Here is a 20,681-nt window from a genome sequence, read left to right on the forward strand (position 1 = left end):
AAAAACACCGTTGGCATCGACGTATTCTCAAATCTAATGATCCTCTTATCATCTCGTATGGATGGAGGAGATTCCAAACAATGCCTGTTTATGCTATGGAGGATGCCAATAAGAGGTTAAGAATGATCAAATATACTCCTGAGTATATGCATTGTCAAGCTGCTTTCTATGGACCTGCTGTCCCTCCAAATACTGGTCTACTGGCTATTCAAAAACTTGCCAATAATACCCCTGAATTCAGGATTGCTGCTACTGGTACTGTGTTGGAACAGAATGAACATTTCCGAATTGTGAAGAAATTAAAGCTCGTGGGGTAACGTTGAGGAGTCAAAGTGATTTGTAGTCATCCATTCAAGATTTTTAAGAATACTGCTTTCATCAAGGATATGTTCAATTCTTCAATTGAAGTGGCTCGTTTCGAAGGTGTCAAAATCCAGACTGTTTCTGGCATTCGGGGTCAGATTAAGCACAAGTGTCCTGGACCAGCAGGATCCTTCCGAGCTACGTTTGAAGATCAGATTGTGATGTCAGATATCGTATTCTGTCGTACATGGGCTCCCGTGCCAATCCAGCGGTACTACAATCCAATGAACGACCATTTGGTGGATGACGTTTCGGTGGGTATTTTTGGCATTGAATGAGAGATAGAAATGGGTTCGAATGCGTACAACTCGAGAACTTCGCCAACAAACTGGTGCTGCTGTGCCAACGAATCCGGATAGCGAATATAAGCCTGTGGTTCGTAAGGAGAAGGTGATGCCAGAGATTCGAATTCCATCGAAACTCCAGAAGGATTTACCATTCAATCTTCAGGAAAAGACACGGGCAATGGTGGAGGAGAAACGAAAGAGACGAGAGAGAAAGAGAAAGCCGAAAGCAGATGAGATTCCGGAGAAATTGGTTGTGGACCATGAAGATCGCAAGAAGTGAGTATGAGAAGTGAGAATCATGAATAGGAATTCAATGGTGCAGCGATTGATGTTAATGCGCGAAACAATGATGAAAACTCGTGAGTTGAAGAGACAGCAGAAGTTAGAAGAGAAGAGAAAGAAGGAGGAGAGAGAAGAACTAAAGCGAAAGGCTGTGATGGATGCACGAAAGAAACGATCCTATGCTTTGAAAGGAGCTGCAGAAAAGAGACGCCAGCAACAGTAATATCATTTATGACGTGTTTGTAACTGAAACAAAAAACGGATCTATTTTGGTCACCGGAAAAAGAGTTCATAGATTCTTTTGAAATGATTACTGTTACTGTGATATTACCTTTAATTGTGATGTGTGGTGTGGGTATGGGTGCTGTCAAGTCAATGAAGTACTAGTGGCTTCGACACTCTGTGGAGGCATCTCTTCGACTACTGTAGATAGTCATATTGAGAAAATGGTTGCTGACTTCAAGGGAGAGGTCGAAAGTCGATTGAATGAACAGTTCACTACTTTTAAGCCTGTTGAAGCTACCCACCAAGTTGTAGAATTAGATTTGAGCGTTTGAGGTGTAGGTGGCTGGAATGAACTATCGTGTTAAAGTGGACATTGGTGACAACAAGGCTATTTTCTTGCAGTTGTAACAGTTTTATGGGTTGATTTTAAACCTAGTTATGATCGCTTTGGTGATGTCTCCCTGACAAGTGTGGAAACTGGAAAAACCCTTCAGGATTCTCTTCTTCCCTATTGAGTTCGTTAATGAGATTTGTTGCAACAATAATTCCACAATATGATACAAATTAAGCTAATTCATCGCTACTATCTTGCCAATCACTCTTATCCGAATCGCTCTCGGAAGAGGATTCCCCAAACTCCAATGGTTTATGATAAATACAGCATTCTATCCATTAGTACTTCCTTTCTACATGTACTTTTCGAACTACGATGATGCATATGTTCATTGTCTATCGTATCCTCTGTCCAATGTACATGAGGTCGTAGCCGTAATTCATAAATATTCGAACTGTTTGTTGTTCGTTTTGTTGTCTCTACAAGATCATTGTTCCAACAAATGAACAAACTGGTCTCTGATTTCACTCGCACCTGGGACATACTTTCTCTTCAAAGACTAAACAATTTTGTTTTTGTTTGTGAATAGAAATCTGTACTTTTTCTGGAATCAGTTCCCAACTTTCCAAATAGAAAGGTTCTTTTCAGCCTTGATTTCTTATTCACTTAGTTTCATCCCACTAATCAGATGGCAAAGAGATCAGGTCGAGGAAGACAACAGCCGCATTCCAAAAAGCCAACTAGGACCCAAGGCGAATCAAGGAGGAATGATGATATTGACTGGAACATTTCCAGTGATGAGGCTGAAGGAGAGGAAAATCTCGAGTTCCAGTCGGTGTCAGATAATTCAGAAGAGGAAGTGAATCCAGAGGATTTGGAAACGGCTGAGGAACGAAAACTGCGATTGGCAAAGGAGTATTTGGAAAAGGTCCGCTTAGAGGAGGAAGAGAAGGATGAGGATGGTGCTTCTGATTATTCTGGAACGGAAGATGAGGGCGTTGAGGAACGAATCGAGAAACGACTACAGCGAGAAGCTGATGAGGTCTTTATTGTATTTTTGTTTTATACGTAGGCAAAGGGTCGTATATTCAAAGAGGTGGCATCCCAATTGAAGGAGACGGCTCTTCCTGAAGGTCGGTTCTGTAAAGGTCATTTGGTTTTCGTTTGATTGGAGTATAATCATATAGATGCCTGTGACATGTACAGATATATCTGGAGATGAAAAGTATATTGTGAGTGGAGGAAAAGATTGCAAAGCCTGCTTGTGGGATACGGAAACTGGAAAAGTGATTACGGTCTTTGAAGGAAAACGAGAACGTGTTGATAGTCCTAAACGCAAAGAATTGAATTGTCATCGAGGTGAAGTTCTTGCGATTCAAATGTCGTATGATGGCAAGTATGTTGTAACTGCAGGTCGTGAAGGGCTGATTCGTATCTGGGATAGTCGTGTTGGAGGACTGATAGGAGAAGAAACGGCAGAATCGGTTGTGAACACTGTCAATAAAGCAAATGGACGGCATATTTTGCATGTAACAGATTGTAAGGAGATTCTTCGAGGACATCGAGGAATGATCTCTTCCCTTCTTCTTCAGCGAGACAATGTTGTATGAATCAAGGGAATCATTTGAATTCTAGTTGTATTCTGGTGGTGTCGATAATACCCTTAAATTATGGAATATCGTAGATACAACCTATATTGATACGTTGTTTGTCTTCTTTCAGATGTACTGATCTATAGATATGGACATGATACTCTGATCACCTCCATCAGTGGTCAACGAACATCACTTCCCTCTCACAACAACACTCGGATTATTTCGTGTTCAACTGATAATACCCTTCGTTTATGGAAGATTGAAGCCAATACTCAGATGGTATATCGAGGTCGACGAATGGATGTGAGTATGGAATGTTGTACCATGGTATCATCAACTTATTTCCTAACTGGAGATATGAACGGAAGTGTCAATATGTTTACTGCAGACAAGAAGAAGTCTGTATATTCTGTTAAAGTAGTATTGAGAGTGAAAGGTGAAGGATAGAATGCACACGGCTTTGATGAGGGAAAAGAGAAGTGGGTTGTGAGTTTGGGTTCGTTACCATTAACGAATCTAGCTGCTTCTGGTTCGTATTCGGATTGTGTTCGATTTTGGGATGTGAATCCCTCAAATCGTGATAAGGATGGAGAAATTCTGAAACCTGTAGCTTCGCTTCCGATGGTATGAATTAGGTCGATATGTTACTCGTAGAAGGGATTTGTGAATTCTATTTCGTTTGCTCCTTCTGGAAGATTTGTTGTTATGGGTGTGGGACAAGAACACCGTATGGGTAGATGGTGGCGTTGCAAGGGGGTAAAGAATGGAATCTACATCCAGAATTTGAATCTCGATTTATCTGTTTAATTCTTTTATGAACAAACTGTTTGATTTAATTTAGTCTAGTAACTCGGGATGGTCAGTCCAGAACGGTTTATCACGAATTACATCACAGTGAAGTACAACTGTTTCATACGAATTCTCACTCATGGACATAACCTCTTCCTTTGTTAATGATGTACTGATTGTATTCGGTTGTTTCTCCAATCGTCGAAGTATCAAGTCACGTTTTTCACGAATAATGATACTTCCCTTCTTAAACCTACAAATCAGTCAACATGAAGGAAACTTCACATTTCCGACTCATTGTTATAATTGATACCAAATTGAGTGAACAGAAGTTCATTCTTATCTGAACTCAAACTACCATTCAAAATCTTCTCTGCATCCGTAGTCGATTTGCCTCCCTGTAGGACCAATGCCCAAAAAGCAGTATTATACAAATTGTTGATATGTGTGTCAGCTTGTCGCCATGATATGTAGTCACGTATATTCTACATTAAATAATGAAATAGAAGACGACTTGAAGAGTAGGATAAATGATGACTCGACCATCAAATGAAGGAGGATACTGTAATGGTACGGACATAAATTGTGGCCAATAGAAGACATAAAGGGATGAGAACTGTGAAACAATAGTGGTCAAAATCTTCTCTCGACGACGATTGAATAGTGTTGCTTTCCGCTTGAAGACAAAAGAATACTCGTCACTTTCACCAATAGCTAAGACACAATCTCCAAGTGACTTCAAGATCTCGGTTGCCACCTAGAATTTCATATCTGCCAGTGAATATCAACTTTATTCATCAATGATAAGGCACGCTGATCATTTGGTTTCTCAAAATTGTGAGCTTCGGTAAATCTAGCAATTAACTTCCATCAAAGATTCCCACTTGTGAAATCCCTTTCCGTCTACCCGTACAACGAAATAGGTGTTCAAAAGGATTCGATCATCCTGTTCAAAATGTTTCACATATCTTCAATTGATGTATATAAGGAAGGCATACTGATATTTCGTATTCGCCATTTGGAAGACTATTCAGGAAGCGTTGGCAAATAAATCATATTCTTTTGGAATGGAAATAATCGGTCCCCTTTATGGAATCATTGTAAACAGAATGTGAATAAAAAACAAATACATAATATGAGCTGTATTTGAAGTAGTGAGCATTCGTTCTCTTCTCATGGATTTAAACTCTGTTTCGTCTTCTATTCTGTGATGGAATGAGATTATAAGAACTATTCAAGATTGAAGAAAATGAGAATGAACAAAGAGAATGAATTGTCTATGATACAACAATTTGTGATTTTGCTTTCGATAATTATATGTACCACGATTTCTCTGTCGAATGAATCGATCAAGAGAATCCGCATCTCAATCGTCAATCATCACTATCCAAATCACTTTATCTATCCTGTGAAATTCTTTTCATTTACTTTAAACGTTAAAGAGAAGGGAGATCTGACAATATCATTATCACTCATAATATTCATTATCAATCATTCTATTCACTAGTATTACAATCACTAACAAGAGCATTGATTCAAAGAGTGATGGATTGAAGTTGAGTCACATCTCATTCATACTCTCAAGTACTATTAAATGTCACCAAAAGAATACCCACAATACAGCTGAATGGATATGAGAGAAGGGAGATTCTTCAATTCCAATGATTGATACCAGTAGAATGAATAATCTCCAATAGATTTACTCAATTCATCACAATTCATTATCTACACTTATACTCTCTTCTAATCACTCATGAAAGCATTAAACCCTAATAATCTGCGTACATATACCAATAATATATGAGAAATAGAGAAAAGAACAGCATTGAGACTTCTCAGCGGGTCCCCCACACTGGTACTAACTCAACTCGTAATGACTTAGCTTCCTAGATCAGACGGGTTAGGCTAGATATGACCGTTCTTGTTTTATTTCTTTCACTAACTCTTTTCAACAACACGTTCTTATCTTCATATTACTCTCACTTCTTCCATAATCCTGTTAAAACTTAATATCATATTAATATATTGGGTCTATGAATGATATTCACCATTAGTCATTTACACTTGTGATTGCCAATATTGGGGAGAATTCAGAAGAGACAAGAATATACCCGATTTTTTCCACTAAGTAAAAAGGAAGAGTAAATAAACATGCAGTATATTCAGATATCAGATGCAGAGAGAAAGAAGGTAAATAAGTTTAGGAAACTCATTAAGAATACTGGTAAAGGAAAGGTCTTTTTGGGATGCATAGGTCTTTCGATTGATCTACCAGATGAATCACTCTATCGTTATCTCGTCTCTTCAAACTATGGAGTGGTTCCTGCTTGTAATGATTGGTTGGTGATACAACTTTGTAGTGAGAAAATTAACCAACATGATCACTTGGAGGGATACACATCATATTGACACTCTACTTAGTGATATGTATGTAAAACAAGTAAGTTCGGTGTTTTCTTGTCATTCTAGCTTGTATCAATCCTTTCAAAGAAATTACGGTTCACTGAACATGGCTACGATTCGCTCAATAGAGTAGCTTCTTCCTTACTTCTCTAACGTGTAGCCTCTAACGATTATGGCAGTTGGTGCGTTCAACTTATGTGAGATTTTGAAGGTAATACCAATTTGGTGCACTTACTTAAAGGAATACGAAATCGAAGATATTCTATTAGTCTTTTATTATTATACAGAATACATAGAGAAGAAGTGCCAAAACATATCTAAACATTTAGGACGAGATTATACTGGTAATGTAACAATAATGGATATGGAAGGATTATCACTGCGCACTCATTTCCATCCCAAAGCAATCACCATATTTAGAGTGATATGTTTTTCTCTTGATTTCCTTTAGACCATTGTACTAGCAAATACATATTGTTATCCAGAATCTTGTCAACAAGTATATATTGTAAACTCACCTCCTATTTTCTCATTCTTTTGGAGTTGTCGTGATAGGAGCAGAGGTTGATTAGTAGTGATCTTGCCGATTATGAATAAGATGCAATATTCGAAAATGAAAGTGATAAATGATGTGTAGGAATCTATAATCATATTCATGTTAGAAAAGAGTTTTTAGAATTCTTTCCTTCAGATCAGCTTCCGAGTCGTTATGGTGGCTCCTGCCATTGCCCGGCAGAGAGCATCTTGTTTGATAATGTTAAGAAGGTATGCGTTTGGAGTGGTGATAACCGGTAGACTGGGGTATCAATGAGTGGTGTATTGCGAATTCCTCCTAATGGAATTGGTAAAGCAGGTGATAGATGTGATGATCATGAATAGATGGAACAAACTGTAGAAGAAGGTGCTCATGTGATTGTCTCGTTTTCATCTCTAAATAAAGTGTCATATTCGGCTTATTCAACAGTAGCTTCGGGTAATGGCTTTCATTATTATGTCAAGAAACGATTAGCAATTGCGGACAGGACTGTGAATATATCATTTGTTATTCTCTTTTCAGGCCGTTTCGTCTTTGAGTTTTCTTGTCCGGATACACATGATCAAGAATGTATCGTTGGTTATGAACTAAATGTTGAATACTATCTTTCTTAACAAACACTCAAATACATATAAGCATTCGCTTAAGAATCAATCCGTTCTAAGAATTTGTATCAAAACACTTATTCACTTGGAGAAGACAATGTGGATTCTGTAACCTGACTGGATACAGAATGACTTGAAGAAGAGGATCCTGAAGTCCTCTTAGGAGGTTTTGCAGGCTTAACAGGTTTCACAGGTTTCGGAAGTGGACCCCGATGCATTGGCTTTGGAGGTTTCACGGGTTTGATTGGTTTGGTTAATTCTTTCGGTTTGGGAGGAAGAGAAGGAGGTGTATGACGCTTTGTCTGAGTTGGAGTAGATTTAATCAGTTGCTCCTTCAATTTATCCATGATAAGATGCGTTTCCTTCATAGATGCAACTTCCATTTCTTGAACTGTAGTATCATTCTTCATTGGACTCACTCGCATTGATTGAGGTTTCTCCGGTTTCTACTTTAGATCCATTCTTCAATCTTACTTGAGGAGCTGTTGGAGTTGGATTTGCCATCAACATATAAGTAGCATTTCTCTGACCATCACCAATACGTTGAACCAATCGTAAATCAATCACATAACAGAGATAGAACTCTTTACAGTTTTCCATAAAAGAAGTCACCTCTTTAGGAGCATCAGTACTACTGCGCATAATAATCATGGTTTTTTCACCTTGTCGCATGAGTTTCAGTTTATGATCAATCAATTCTGTAATGACATTATTCTTGAGATCAAAGATTCTATTCAAAACTACATCTGATTTGCCAATAACGTGATAAATTGGATTCTTATTCGTATTGAAGAATTGATACATGTATCCTCGAATCGAATTCCAAATATATAAATGAACGCGCAGAACCACAGTATCGGTATCCTATACAATGAAAGAATATATGAACCACATACATCAGGATGACGACCATATCGATCATTCATTCGAAGTGTTTGCATTGTGATATGATTAATGCGAAGATCATCACTACACTGTAGTGAAGGCATCGAAAAAGGGATAATTCGCTCCAGTGGACTATAACCCTATAAATCACTTTTCTTCTCTGTCATCACTTCATCTTTAAAGCTATCCATCCATACTATCTCACAGTAGCGGATATCACAGTAACCATCCTTTCCATTTCCTTCCAATAACAAATACTGACCATCTTCACTACATCTCAATGAAATCATACAAAACCAACATGTCAATCAAGACATACTCTTCTCCACTCTGGACAGAAATGAGTTTTCTTCCAGTTGCATTCTCTTCATCTTCCGTAATGATGTTTGTTGTATTTACATGTACTTTCCATCTAGGACAGGGGGCAATGCGCGTCTATCGATAAGCAAGTCTCAAAATAGTCACTCTAGGAATTGGTTGTAACCACTTCAAAATTACAGGAGTAACCATTTGATGAACAGCAAAATACTACAATCAACCTAACTAGAAATACCTACAGCAAAAAAGTCATGCACAATACCTTTATACAAGTCTCTAGGTGTAGTTGCAGTAGGCAGATTAGGTATATACAGTAATGGGTATTTACAACGAATTGCCTTCTCTAACTCAAGAAAGAGATTGTGAGTTAATTCTGCAATATAGTCACCATTACCAGCTATAATATGACACAGGATACTAGAGCTTAATCAGTGCAACATTCTTTACGTAGTAATAGACTGGTCCCCATCCTGAGAGACCTTGTCAAACTGAATGATATCCAAATTAGAAATACCTTTCTTTCCTATAAATTCTTCAAATTCCGGTTCAGGAGGAAGCTCTTCAACATAGTTATAAGGAAACGTCCCGATACGACCATCTGCTGATTCTCCTACCCACCAAAGGTTTCCAGGTAACTTATTAATAATAGTAACGATCTCACCTTCCCTCAGTGGCAAATCAGAGGACACAGCACCATCAAACTGATAGAGTGCTCTAGCACGCTGCATCTCCTTCTCTGTCTGATTTGTGATTATCACCCTATGTCCTATCAGTTGAGTCCAAAAAATCGGTCCGATTTTTGGACTCCATGTCAGATCCCAATACTCTTCAGCTACTTGGTCTCCAAGGATATAATGCAAGAATTTCACTTGTAAGGATTGTTGAAATTGATTTATGGAAGAGAGGGAAAGTATGCGGATGAGTTGTTAACCAACTCCAATTATGCTACAAAGAGTCAGAATCAGACAGAAAACCGCATGCAAATTGAATATAAACCATTGTTTGAACGGTTTGTAAATGAAGACAAATCATTCAAAAAACAAGTATTAAATATGTGGTTTCTATTACTCTTATAGTATAACTCCTTTTATGAAGCAAGATTGAAAGAGACAAGGCCGCTGTTGGTTGAGGCTGTCAAAAGAAAATGGGGCAAGAATGTTGACGTTCTACGTAATTGAATTGGTTTAGGATCATTGCTAGAAGATATTTGTCAATTAGTTTCCAATCAGGATTGTGTCATTATTGGGACAATGTAGAACAGATCTGAAAATGGTAATCCGTAGTTATAAGGAGTTGTCACTGTTTAAGAGTATACTAAATGAGGTTTGAATGGACAGTAGAAATCAGTTCTAGAAGGCTTCGTCTGCTTTCAATCCACAATTAATTGGAGTAACGAATGTTCATGGCATCTTCATGACTAGACTCAATTCCTTCCAAAGAATAGTCTTCATGGTCCTCTCTCTCAAGAGGGAGATCCAATTGTCTTAGAAGATTCGACTACACGGATTCTCTTAAAGTGTTTTCCAGATCCTATTGTGACTGGAGTGGTCTTAGCAGTTCGAGGTTATGTATTCTCCTTCTGCTTGGTCTTATTCATAGATGGATGATAGTGGTGATTTCATGGTTACCTCAGTATGCTATGTTCATGATACTGTGGAAGCGTGTAATTCTCTATTCGATACATCTGCTCCAAAGGACCCATATCTATTGTGTGTATCTGGTCTCATGATTGGAGCTAGTTTGAATGTTCGAACTCATCTACTCTTTGAATTTATAAGCAGTCAAATTGGATTTATAGAGGTTGAATTTGAATATAATTCTGAAGACATAGGACGTAAAACTGTCATCTCATATTGGACACGTGATCCTGCTTGGAAACAGTAGTAATTTGCTTCGAGAGCCTTTTCAACACATTCGACCAGATCCAAATATCTTAAACGAAGCATTATCTTGTGTCGATAATTTGGATGTGGTTCTTTCCGAAATCCTTCCTTCAGTCCCTGTTACTATAGTTCCTGGAGGTACAGATGCAACGTCTATGCTCATTCCTCAACAGCCTCTTCATCCGTCTCTCTTCCCAAGATCATTACATTACTCTTCTCTAGAATGTGCGACCAATCCTTATATGGCTTCCTTCAATGGAAAGGTGTTTGTAATGACTTCGGGTCAGAACATTTTGGATATTGTTAGACAGGTTCCTGGATCACCATCAACTAGTGATCTATTAGCAGCGACATTGCGATGGGGAAGTCTCTTCCCAACCAATCCCAATACTTGTCGTAGGAAATGAGGAATAAACTCAAGACTAGCTGGGTTTCCTTTTAGTTCAAGAGATCCGTTCATTGTGAATGAGATTCCTGATGTGTATGTGGTTGGGAATCAAGCTACTTTTGAGGTGGATCGACGGATTATTGATGGGAAAACAGTTACTCTGATTACATTACCGTCGTTTGCCACTTCTGGAACTGCTGCAATGATTAATCTTCGAACTCTTTCTGTAACCCCAATTTGCTTCGATACGACGGAAATGGAAGAGGAAACGAAGGAAGAGGAAGAAAAGAAGGTGGAAGAGGAAGATGTTATTATTGACGAGGATATTGCAAATGAAGATGACCAGTGACGTGATTGTTCAACAAACATACGTAATTTGACTTAGAATACAAAGACATGAGGTCGTTTGCACGACGTAATTCCTGACTTAACCTATAATAATTGGATTCCGAAAGTGAAAAAGAACATTCTTGAACTCTCTACAAATGAGATAATGAAGTTATTCCTGCTTGTTGCTTGCCATCCTGAATCACAAATACTCCATTGGCTGATGATACCTGAAAAGACAAATTATTACAAATATACTATCGATCAAATGCATGTTCTATTCTCACTCGTCCGCCATTGTCATTGATAACAGCTTGAATATTCCAATCAAATGCAAAATCGCTCGATAACTACGAGTAAATTCGAGTCTACTGTTCGTACAAGGACAGACTGAGATGAAAGGACACGAGTAAGATCCACTTTATTCTCTGAATAAGGACGACATATAGACAACTGATAGGGATACGGAAGACCAAGTTTCTGTAAGTCTGCTGATAGCATGGCTTCTGTTAGCGAGAACTTTGTTGCATTCTTAAGGATCAATGACAGGGAGCCGAAGATCGACTAAAATCGACACTATTTACAAGGATTACTTTGATTTCCGAAATCTGGTCATGTGATGTTATATAACTCTGAATCTTGATTTTACAACTCTTCTTCATTAATTACTTTTGAGTATTTCAAAGAACCTGTAAGCAAGAAATCGATTACTGCTTCGGTGAAGACTTTGACCGATTTTTCAGACTAAGAATCACCAGAAAAGACCATTTCACACAAAACGAGAAAAACGAATGACATTTGCAGCAAGCCATTCAGGAGCTTCTTGATCACCAAAGAGTAGTAACTAGGGCAAATTACAACGAAACAGGAGACCATACATGTTCGCTCATCAAGATTCTGGTGATTGGTCACTTAATATACTGATAGACGAAAAGGATGGATCCTTCAAGACTGTTTATTCTATCTATTTGTGTTTCTGATCTTTTGACTATATAGCTGTTTCTATCAGACAACTTATGTTTTCAAGAAGAATTTGCACCAATTTGTGAAAAACGATTGTTTCCAAAAAGAAGAGTCGCACAAATCGATGGAAGACTGACGCAACGACATACTCTCTTTCCACGATTCCTTACAAATTGTTACGTTATTGAGTATTTGTTGCGTTTTACAAACTTCTCAATTGTTTAGTATGTTTAATTTGAGTGCTGTACCGGAAATCGGACTTGGTGATATGTGAGTTATTGTTCTGATGTCTAGGATCGAAAACGATATGCGATATTTGTATGCGCAAACAATCCTCTGAATACTTTAACTGTGGCATTCACAAAATGTGTGATGTCTGTGGACAAAGGTTCCAATCCTCGGGCAGTTGCCCACTGTGTGGAAGAAGCAATCAGCGTAGCATCGAGAAGGTAGTAGTAAGCTAACGTGGTCATTGCTAGTTTGCGGGACGAGTTCCTGTGGTAATACCCTCTACTTATAATCCAAATGAGGTGTGTCTGAATGTCCCTGACCTTCCATTCATCGAAGAGGAAGAAAGTATGCAGAAGAGTGGAAGTGATAGTTCCCTTATGAATTCACTTTCTTCATCAGAAATGATGTTCAGTGATAATGAAAATGAAATAAATCATCCCCTCGGGTCTGAGGGGTGTGATGATTGTGATGACTTTTTCGCTTCATTAGATGCTAAGACATGTAACGCTGATCTTCCGTGTTGTGGTTTAATGCATTCTGGTTTGTCATTGTACCGTCCTACGCTATATGCGGACTCGTTAAATCCGGAACAAGATCGTATAAGCGATTTTGCCATTTCCAGCCGTCAGGTCCAGCCACTTAGTGCCGCTTTCGTGTCCTGTGATCTTACGCATGATGTCGAGAGACCAGCGTCTGTCGATGATAACGGCTGTAAGAGAGTAGGGATACAGCGTAGTTGTAATTGGTAGAGAACATTACAGAAAGCAAAGTGTCTGTCGGGATCCGAGTTTCAGAGAATGATTGAGATGTGCAAAGATATGTGATTTTTGTAATCTATGTACCATATTCTGCTTTCTGATACGTTGTTTGATAACAAACGAAGAGAGTCAAAACGAAGATGGTGTTGACAAGACCCTATCTTTTCCACTGTGTGTTAATCCGATGAATACAGAGTTTTCACTATCGCGTTTTCATGAGACAGTAAGCGAATTGGCGAAAATGGAGTCACTGAAGCTGTCAACCGTCTTGTCCATGTTTAATGAAATCACTCTACTATTTCGTACTATTGGTTTGAAGAAATGAATAACTAGATTGTCTTGGATCGGCCCTATCCTTTGCTACTAGTGATGTTACTACCAAATTAACACATGTCCAAAATAGAACTCATGAAATGATTGCTGCTGGTATTATCACAACACCATATGAGGATGTCACCATTGAGGTGTGTCATGGATCATGATCTTATCAATAGCAAATTATGAAAGCGGAAAAAGAGAAGAACTGGCATCTTTCTGGACCAGGTATGAAAGATCGATAGGTGTAATCATAGAGGGTATCGACAATAAGGGTCGAGACTATCAGAATGCTTCGAGAAGTATTGTCCGTCTTGTCTGGTTCTTAGACTTTGTATATGAAATGGTTTGGTATATGCGAGAGAATCCAAAGGTTGGCATTCGATCTGGGAATGACATGTAGGATACATTGACAACAGCTGTGCGATATGCGTACAACAAAGTATTGTCTCCACGTCATAATGCATTGATACGTAACGCCTTCAAAGTAGCCGTTATTATCATCCCTTCCAAAGCTACATTCCTTGAGAAAATCTCCAATGGACACACAGCTGAGGAAGTTGACAAACTGTGGATCGAATGCGAGACTGACATGAAAACCATTTCTGACAAGTTCTGGACATTCTTCAAGAGTGAGAATATGGAGGAATTACCTTTGGATGTTTGTGAAACGAAATACACGATGACAACAAACACATCACAATTCCTCCGAAGGAAGAGTATCATTCCTCTTACTCATAACCACTTGAAACACTGAAAACTTTTGTTTATTCTCGATAGTCATGTTACAACCGGCTTTCTTAAACTCCTCTACCAAATTCCGACACCTACTCTGAATTCCCCTTTCCTTTCCTACTTTTCATCTTCGATACAGCCAGGGGCCAGATAATGAAGAGGAGCGTTTCCGTTCTTAGCAATAATGTTGGGATCCGCATGTAAATGAAGCAGGGCATGAGCAGAAGGGAATGCATTCATCATGATAGCCAAATGCAGAGGTGTCTCGCCTTCATCATTCAAGTCATTCACATCCATTCGTTGCATCACTAAATACCTTATTAGTGTTTCCTAGATGAAATGTTGCAACTAGAGATACATTATTTGACATCACTGACCAATGCAAGGCTGTATCTCCCTGACTATTACGAATAGAACAGTCAATTCCACGATTAACTAAATATTCAACTGTCTTCAATTGATTTCCCTTTGCTGCCCAATGAAGAGCTGTATTATTGTACTGATCTTGGGCATTAATGCCACCCCCTTCTGCCAAATAGTTATGAATGGCATCGATTCGACCTTCAAAGGCTGCTTTGAAGATTGGATTAACTGGTGTGAAGATACTAGTCATAATTCTTTCTTACATACCAAACAAGGTTAGTACTGCTGCTGCAAGGATAATTCCGTAAATAAATACCTTGCAACCACAAATATACCTACAATATCAACATCTTTTCTAATCATCACAATCTTTGGAATCTCCATGTCTTGTCCTCGTTCATCTAGATTGATCTGCAAATACTCTATCAGGACAGAGAGTACCCAATTCTATGACAAAATTATGGCCAATTTTGTTTGTTATTATCATTGTTTTGGGATTGATGGGTCAAATCGCTTCGATTTTTGACCCCAATGAACGGAGGAGAGATGAAGAATTGGAGTATATCGATGAAGAGGATGAATATGTGAATTCTATGACCCAAACACCTTATGAAGAGGAGGATGATGATGACGAATCTATATTTAAGGATTGTGTTCGTATTTCTGTGGATATGTCACTTTTAGGAAGAAGAAGAGACGGAAGAGGAGGATGAAGATGAAGAGAATGAGAGCAGTGAGGAAGAAAACTCAGAATATGATGAGGAATATGAGGATGAGGATTCAACAAAGAAACAAGGCAATCGTGCAATAGCTTGCTTTTTGGGAAATTACCAGGAGGAGTCCGAAGAAGAAGAAGAAGAGGAATATGGTTCGATAGAAAAATTGGCATAATTCAAAGATGTTTCGCTTATGGAGGAGGTGAACGAACTCTCAATGGCTGAAAACGTTCAGCTAAAAAAAGAAACTGTTGAAGAGGATAGGAAATCTGTCCATTCACAAGGAAGTGAACACAACGAATCGGTTAAAGAAGAAAATATTCCACCGCTAACTGAAACAGAAGTTGTGAAAATCATCGAAGACTTGATGCAAGGTGACTACAACGATAATATTCTTGCCTTATGGAATGTTGTAGATTCAACGCAGTATGCATTTGAAGACAGTAGTGTAAGGATAGAAAGAATGTGACAATGTAGTATTCATATCTCCTCCCTGTTTTGGTATTGTGTAAACTAGTTACAAAATACTTCGAAGATGGGGTAATTAAATATAAAAAGGATTGAGTATAAGGGCACTGATGTCAACGAGGTCATGGATTTTCTTTCCTTGCTTCAGAATTTTATCTCTGAATGGATTAATCTCAATCAAGGACAGAATAACACATTAGTAATCAATCATTCCAATATTATCCAGTATTTGTATAATTCGATTCAAAATATTGTGTATCTCTTGAAGTAGAATCTTTATCTTTCTTTTCATTTTAGTATGGTGAATCAAATTGATCTTGCCAGTCGCTTCTCCTGGATTCTGGATTACATTACATTCGATCGTATTGATCCTGTAACGATGATTCAGACGCGAATGAAAGAGGGTTCATATCAGAAGAAGTATGGGAGTCGATATGACAGTTCTAATGGTGACACATCCCTCTTTGCTATGTTATCACCATCTTCAGCCGAGAGTGAAAATGTAGAACCTCGATCGACTCCTATCGTCTCTCCATCAACAAAACGTACATCCTATTCTATGGATGTCACAAACGAACCTCAAGAGACCGATTCGTGGCGTCATAAGCCTCGAAGATCTTCTGGGAGTTACAATCACAATGACTATTACCGAGGGAATCGGAGCAAAGGACAGCGAGGTCGAAATATGGGATCCCCCAGCAATTCACTACGACGTACTAACAGTCAGAAGGACCGCAGTCGGAGTTTTCACTCGCTATCAAGTCATCCTTCATTCAATCGGAGTCATTATCGCAATACTTCGGAACAATCGAATCGGAGTGGGAACTATAGTAGCAATAGTTCGCATAGTCATTTACGTGAGTTACAGCGATGGAATTCCCAGAATGGCGAGGATTTGAGTAAGCATGCTTGTTTTTTGTAAGTGTAGATTGCTTATCATTGGAGGAAATGCATCAATTAGAAGGATCTGGGAGTACAAGTTGGGATCAGTTCTCGTTGAATAAAGAGAAGTTCGGAATTGACTCTCATTTCAATGAAGAACTATATACTATTCCCATGAGCTCGCTGCAAATCAATAAAGATGAATGGGAAGAAGCTGTAAGTGCTGCTCGAGAGATTGAAGGAAATGAGTCGGAACGAGGTGGATATTTGTTGCTATTGTAATTTATAGATATGCTTGATGATTCTGCACTATTTAGTGATGTTGTAACAATCCAAGAGAAGAAGAAGGGTCGATCTTCTCAGAATAATGGTGACTCGTTTATTGATAGTGCGATTAGAAAGAAATAATCATTTGCTGTTTGTACTCTTCGCTGTTTGTTGGAGTTACGTAATGGAGGCAGATGGAGAAAGGCGGGGAACAATTGGCGGGAATAATTCATTTTTCACTCCTTTCCTTAACATGCATTCACAATGTACAAATTACATTAATTGAATTATATCATATAGTCTTAGAAAAACGATCCGAGTCACTCCATACAAGTAATCCCTTTGCTGTTGAAAAGCGCACGGCTGCAGTTGCATTGTAATAATCTGTTTAGATGTTATGAGTTAATTTAGATCGGATTCTAATACGATGGAGCGACATTTCTCTGACGAACACCTGTTTGCAGAGAAGAGGCGATACTCAACCTCGAGTTTGTCTGATTCAACCAACAGCAATCCATTTATCCAGAAATCGTTTGTGTCCATGCGAATGGTAGTTAGTTCTAGGCCTACGGCGAGTCTTACGGAAAAGGAGGTGTCTATAAAGTCGTCAGTTCCTGTATTACGCGTATGAGCTTTGTCTGGAGTCCGATGAATAGTTGTCATCGTCAAAGTCATCTGGAACGCTCCTCTTTAATCCAGGAAGACGTTTATCGTTGGCCATTTATGGATCCCATAAATGATAGATCAAGAAGGAAATCATCTGGAACAGAAAACTCTCATGATGTATGTTGTATTGAATTAATCTCCCTCTCTAGAAATCGGAGATTCTAGCAGTAGATAACAATCTCAAAACCGGAGTAACATTCTTCTTTGACAATACAATTTCCATGTCCATTATCAACACAATCCTAATGACAATACGACGATGTCAGATCGGATATCACTGTATGTCATTCGCACCAAACGGTCAATCTGTTTCTGCAGTCTCATGTTTAGTGATCAGTCGGGGTAATGTCACTCCTCCTTTGATGTGTCAGTTCATTGAAGGAGTTCTTGATGTCTATCACACCTACATAGCAACTCCTTTCAATCTACTGAAAGAGGATAATTACTTTTATCTCAAGGGATACAGTTTCAATGTGATGTTTACGCATGATAAGGGAGGGAAATGCATTTGTCTGGGTTCATTTCCTTCAGATTTGTTGAATCAACTAAAGCAAGATGATGTCCTCTTTACTCGAATGAAAGATGAAGATGATGACGACCTCGCTGAGGAAGATCTCCTTTCATACCGGAACTCCTCTCGACGTATTCATGGATGTAATGAATAAATCGTAGTACTTCCACCTACAAATAGCTACTCTCAATCCGAATTCGTCAATTCAAGTGTTATCATCCAAGATCCACTCAGTATTCACAAACTTGTCAATTCTTTGATCAATTATTCGATTCATCGTAATCTTCGTTCTTTGGATTGATGAATAGTTCCTGAAGGGAAAGATATGACTCAGATCATCTCTTCATATCCCTTCATACATGGAATGTGGAAAGTCAACAACCCAGTGTTCAAGCGAAACATCCTTACAAAGTCTTCGAAGATGGCTACGTACGATTGAATGGGTTCGATGATATGCAGTCTTTCCTTTCCAGGATTCATTACAAAGAACCAACTTTCTAAGCTGTGTAAAGTGATCAACGGGGTATTTGAAGTAGTCATGTGCTCAGAGACTTAGAAATAGAGCAAACACATTCCTTGTACCTATGAGATTAGTCTTCATTCCGAACGATTCTCGCAGTCATTTAATACAAAGAACTCCCTTTCTACAATTGAATCTCAAATTCTTCAGCGGGTTCAATGTACGATCCAGGAGAATAGTCACATCATGTATACTAATAGTACTAAAACCATTGTAGTCTAGTATTATGTTTGTAACAAAGTCTTGATCGTAATAGATTCACAATATCTGCTTCTGATATTTCTTGAGGTAGTTTTCCCAGAGGATCATTCAGTCCTTCTTCTTCCTCCTCTTCCTCTCCAGCAATTCGTCTTAATACTAATACACAATAGATCTGAGCTGCTTCCACTTCGTCTTTCGTCAATCCTCCTTCAACATTCGGTACATTCATTCTCACATACTCCTCTTCAAACTTGGGTAACATCTCCCGAATATACTCCTACACTCTCACTTTACCTCTCATTCATACCAGGAAATTCACTTTCTTTTCCAGTTTCAAATGATACTCTTCACACAACTGATTGATCAGAGCAGTAGGAGCGAGACTCTCAGACACATCATCTACAGATTCCTATACCTCTTCATCATTCCTCATTCCTACAGCAAGAGTGAATTTGTATTCAATGCCAAAAGGATCACATATCAAATCATCCATTCGTTCCCAGTTCTGATCCTTCATCGCAATACAACAGATTCCGTTCTATCTCTCACTCTCTCTTCATTCTCTACTCTCCACACATATTCTCCATTGTGATGATATGACAAGCTTCGAAGGAGACGACACACTGAATCACAATCAGCGATAGTTGCGATGAAGTATCCTCCCACTTTGAGGAAATGAGACACATTCTTGAAGAAACAACGTAACATACTCTATACTTCAATCCATATAATTCACTTACTTCCTTCTCAAACATATAGTGCATAGCAAACTGACAGCTAACCACATCAAATCTTTCACTCTATCACTGATCAATCTCACTCATCCTCTACTGGATCCAACCAACCCGATAAATCACAAGTCCCCAAATTCGCTACTCCAAATCGAGCAGGGAAATTGACTCCTCGAATCTCTTTGAACCGACGTACTGCATCATGAATTGATCCTTCTGCAATATCCACTCCTACATACTCTGAAGGATGTTGCTCTTTCCATTTCTTCAGATCACCTCCTTTACCACAAGCTAGATCCAATACACGACCTTGAAGAGGACCATATTCGTGAATCAAGGTGAATTTGATCCAATTATTCAAATTACGAAGATGAAGGATTCGAGAACTAGACCGAACTTCTTCAGACACATCTTGTCGTTTACTGTAGTGAAGTGCCACCTCATTCACATCACTTGACACTTTAGAAAACCCAGCTTCAGGACCACCTATTCAAAACAATTCATCTTAAAATCCAACTTCGTTTCAATCCAAATCCATCTCCTAGACTCGAAAATCCTTCTTCTTCTGGTAATACCATTCCTTTTGCTTCAGATACTTCATTTCTCATTTCTGAATTCATTAAAGACTGATCCTGACCATAAGAAGAGGATTGGTTTGGTTTTGCTTGATTGTCAACTCTAAAGACTCAAACAACAGAAGCATATGTACAATGATTTGGATTGAATGTATTTCTGGAAATCAGATTCCGAGTAGAATACACGATTTGTTAGAATGTTCACAAACTTCTCTCCTCGTTCTGGATGTTGTGGATCAATCAAACCACGTCCCCAACCATCCTCAGAAGATTCTACAACCCATAGAGAACACTGGTCTCGGACATTGAAGTAATAGAACCTCTGATTCTTCTTACTGAAATGCTTCTGCCACGAACCTGTTGACATTCCCACTTTCAAAGAGAAATGAAAGTGAAGGAAAGTGTCAAAAGAGAATGTCGATATACTACAAATCGAGAACAGAGAAGACATTCTCCAAGATTGACATTCCTGAATCTTATATTAATGTGTTAGAGTTAAAGAAACGGTTAATCGAGAAGAACAAGATTGACATGAAACGGGATTTCAAATTCACATTAAC

The 20,681-nt window shown here is 38.6% G+C and overlaps 13 protein-coding genes across 13 annotated transcripts; 8 read left to right on the forward strand and 5 right to left on the reverse strand.

The window, feature by feature from the left end:
* Positions 1-80: 80 nt before the first annotated feature.
* On the forward strand, positions 81-1,155 carry JH06_2015 (hypothetical protein; the record flags this gene model as incomplete). Its single annotated transcript, XM_014673256.1, has 4 exons — positions 81-313; positions 344-617; positions 649-926; positions 957-1,155. The coding sequence occupies 4 exons, from the start codon at positions 81-83 to the stop codon at positions 1,153-1,155; spliced, it is 984 nt and encodes a 327-aa protein (XP_014528742.1).
* An 83-nt stretch (positions 1,156-1,238) lies between these two features.
* On the forward strand, positions 1,239-1,672 carry JH06_2016 (cystatin; the record flags this gene model as incomplete). Its single annotated transcript, XM_014673257.1, has 4 exons — positions 1,239-1,287; positions 1,320-1,465; positions 1,497-1,561; positions 1,594-1,672. 4 exons carry the CDS (start codon positions 1,239-1,241, stop codon positions 1,670-1,672), a joined length of 339 nt encoding a protein of 112 aa, XP_014528743.1.
* Positions 1,673-2,179: 507 nt separating this feature from the next.
* Positions 2,180-3,893, forward strand: JH06_2017 (hypothetical protein; the record flags this gene model as incomplete). The annotated part of the gene is made up of 7 exons (XM_014673258.1): positions 2,180-2,533; positions 2,564-2,647; positions 2,679-3,095; positions 3,127-3,197; positions 3,230-3,503; positions 3,534-3,710; positions 3,741-3,893. The coding sequence occupies 7 exons, from the start codon at positions 2,180-2,182 to the stop codon at positions 3,891-3,893; spliced, it is 1,530 nt and encodes a 509-aa protein (XP_014528744.1).
* A 30-nt stretch (positions 3,894-3,923) lies between these two features.
* On the reverse strand, positions 3,924-4,455 carry JH06_2018 (putative tRNA guanylyltransferase; the record flags this gene model as incomplete). Its single annotated transcript, XM_014673259.1, has 3 exons — positions 3,924-4,128; positions 4,161-4,360; positions 4,390-4,455. The coding sequence occupies 3 exons, from the start codon at positions 4,453-4,455 to the stop codon at positions 3,924-3,926; spliced, it is 471 nt and encodes a 156-aa protein (XP_014528745.1).
* A 1,571-nt stretch (positions 4,456-6,026) lies between these two features.
* JH06_2019 (hypothetical protein) lies at positions 6,027-7,157 on the forward strand (the record flags this gene model as incomplete). Its single annotated transcript, XM_014673260.1, has 8 exons — positions 6,027-6,204; positions 6,236-6,315; positions 6,345-6,407; positions 6,439-6,699; positions 6,730-6,823; positions 6,854-6,911; positions 6,941-7,043; positions 7,074-7,157. 8 exons carry the CDS (start codon positions 6,027-6,029, stop codon positions 7,155-7,157), a joined length of 921 nt encoding a protein of 306 aa, XP_014528746.1.
* A 338-nt stretch (positions 7,158-7,495) lies between these two features.
* JH06_2020 (hypothetical protein) lies at positions 7,496-9,349 on the reverse strand (the record flags this gene model as incomplete). Its single annotated transcript, XM_014673261.1, has 9 exons — positions 7,496-7,864; positions 7,893-8,132; positions 8,163-8,282; positions 8,315-8,443; positions 8,501-8,573; positions 8,623-8,738; positions 8,769-8,831; positions 8,861-9,038; positions 9,069-9,349. 9 exons carry the CDS (start codon positions 9,347-9,349, stop codon positions 7,496-7,498), a joined length of 1,569 nt encoding a protein of 522 aa, XP_014528747.1.
* A 126-nt stretch (positions 9,350-9,475) lies between these two features.
* JH06_2021 (DNA polymerase delta subunit 2) lies at positions 9,476-11,241 on the forward strand (the record flags this gene model as incomplete). Its single annotated transcript, XM_014673262.1, has 10 exons — positions 9,476-9,492; positions 9,523-9,664; positions 9,698-9,791; positions 9,822-9,873; positions 9,905-9,944; positions 9,975-10,010; positions 10,043-10,189; positions 10,221-10,421; positions 10,453-10,900; positions 10,931-11,241. 10 exons carry the CDS (start codon positions 9,476-9,478, stop codon positions 11,239-11,241), a joined length of 1,488 nt encoding a protein of 495 aa, XP_014528748.1.
* A 130-nt stretch (positions 11,242-11,371) lies between these two features.
* On the reverse strand, positions 11,372-11,881 carry JH06_2022 (hypothetical protein; the record flags this gene model as incomplete). Its single annotated transcript, XM_014673263.1, has 4 exons — positions 11,372-11,449; positions 11,507-11,569; positions 11,601-11,783; positions 11,813-11,881. The coding sequence occupies 4 exons, from the start codon at positions 11,879-11,881 to the stop codon at positions 11,372-11,374; spliced, it is 393 nt and encodes a 130-aa protein (XP_014528749.1).
* A 1,564-nt stretch (positions 11,882-13,445) lies between these two features.
* On the forward strand, positions 13,446-14,243 carry JH06_2023 (hypothetical protein; the record flags this gene model as incomplete). The annotated part of the gene is made up of 5 exons (XM_014673264.1): positions 13,446-13,482; positions 13,505-13,635; positions 13,666-13,714; positions 13,744-13,859; positions 13,890-14,243. The coding sequence occupies 5 exons, from the start codon at positions 13,446-13,448 to the stop codon at positions 14,241-14,243; spliced, it is 687 nt and encodes a 228-aa protein (XP_014528750.1).
* Positions 14,184-14,985, reverse strand: JH06_2024 (hypothetical protein; the record flags this gene model as incomplete). Its single annotated transcript, XM_014673265.1, has 5 exons — positions 14,184-14,313; positions 14,343-14,551; positions 14,580-14,826; positions 14,848-14,919; positions 14,951-14,985. 5 exons carry the CDS (start codon positions 14,983-14,985, stop codon positions 14,184-14,186), a joined length of 693 nt encoding a protein of 230 aa, XP_014528751.1.
* A 1,839-nt stretch (positions 14,986-16,824) lies between these two features.
* Positions 16,825-17,058, forward strand: JH06_2025 (hypothetical protein; the record flags this gene model as incomplete). Its single annotated transcript, XM_014673266.1, has 2 exons — positions 16,825-16,909; positions 16,940-17,058. 2 exons carry the CDS (start codon positions 16,825-16,827, stop codon positions 17,056-17,058), a joined length of 204 nt encoding a protein of 67 aa, XP_014528752.1.
* A 770-nt stretch (positions 17,059-17,828) lies between these two features.
* On the forward strand, positions 17,829-18,248 carry JH06_2026 (hypothetical protein; the record flags this gene model as incomplete). The annotated part of the gene is made up of 1 exon (XM_014673267.1): positions 17,829-18,248. One exon carries the CDS (start codon positions 17,829-17,831, stop codon positions 18,246-18,248), a length of 420 nt encoding a protein of 139 aa, XP_014528753.1.
* Positions 18,249-18,816: 568 nt separating this feature from the next.
* Positions 18,817-20,124, reverse strand: JH06_5415 (mRNA cap guaninemethyltransferase; the record flags this gene model as incomplete). The annotated part of the gene is given in 7 exon segments (XM_014673268.1): positions 18,817-19,092; positions 19,123-19,224; positions 19,255-19,353; positions 19,365-19,526; positions 19,556-19,615; positions 19,647-20,032; positions 20,064-20,124. The coding sequence occupies 7 exon segments, from the start codon at positions 20,122-20,124 to the stop codon at positions 18,817-18,819; spliced, it is 1,146 nt and encodes a 381-aa protein (XP_014528754.1).
* Positions 20,125-20,681: the final 557 nt, after the last annotated feature.

The sequence above is a fragment of the Blastocystis sp. subtype 4 genome (assembly GCF_000743755.1).
Source record: "Blastocystis sp. subtype 4 strain WR1 chromosome Unknown seqid_0050, whole genome shotgun sequence".
NCBI lineage: Eukaryota > Bigyra > Opalinata > Blastocystidae > Blastocystis > Blastocystis sp. subtype 4.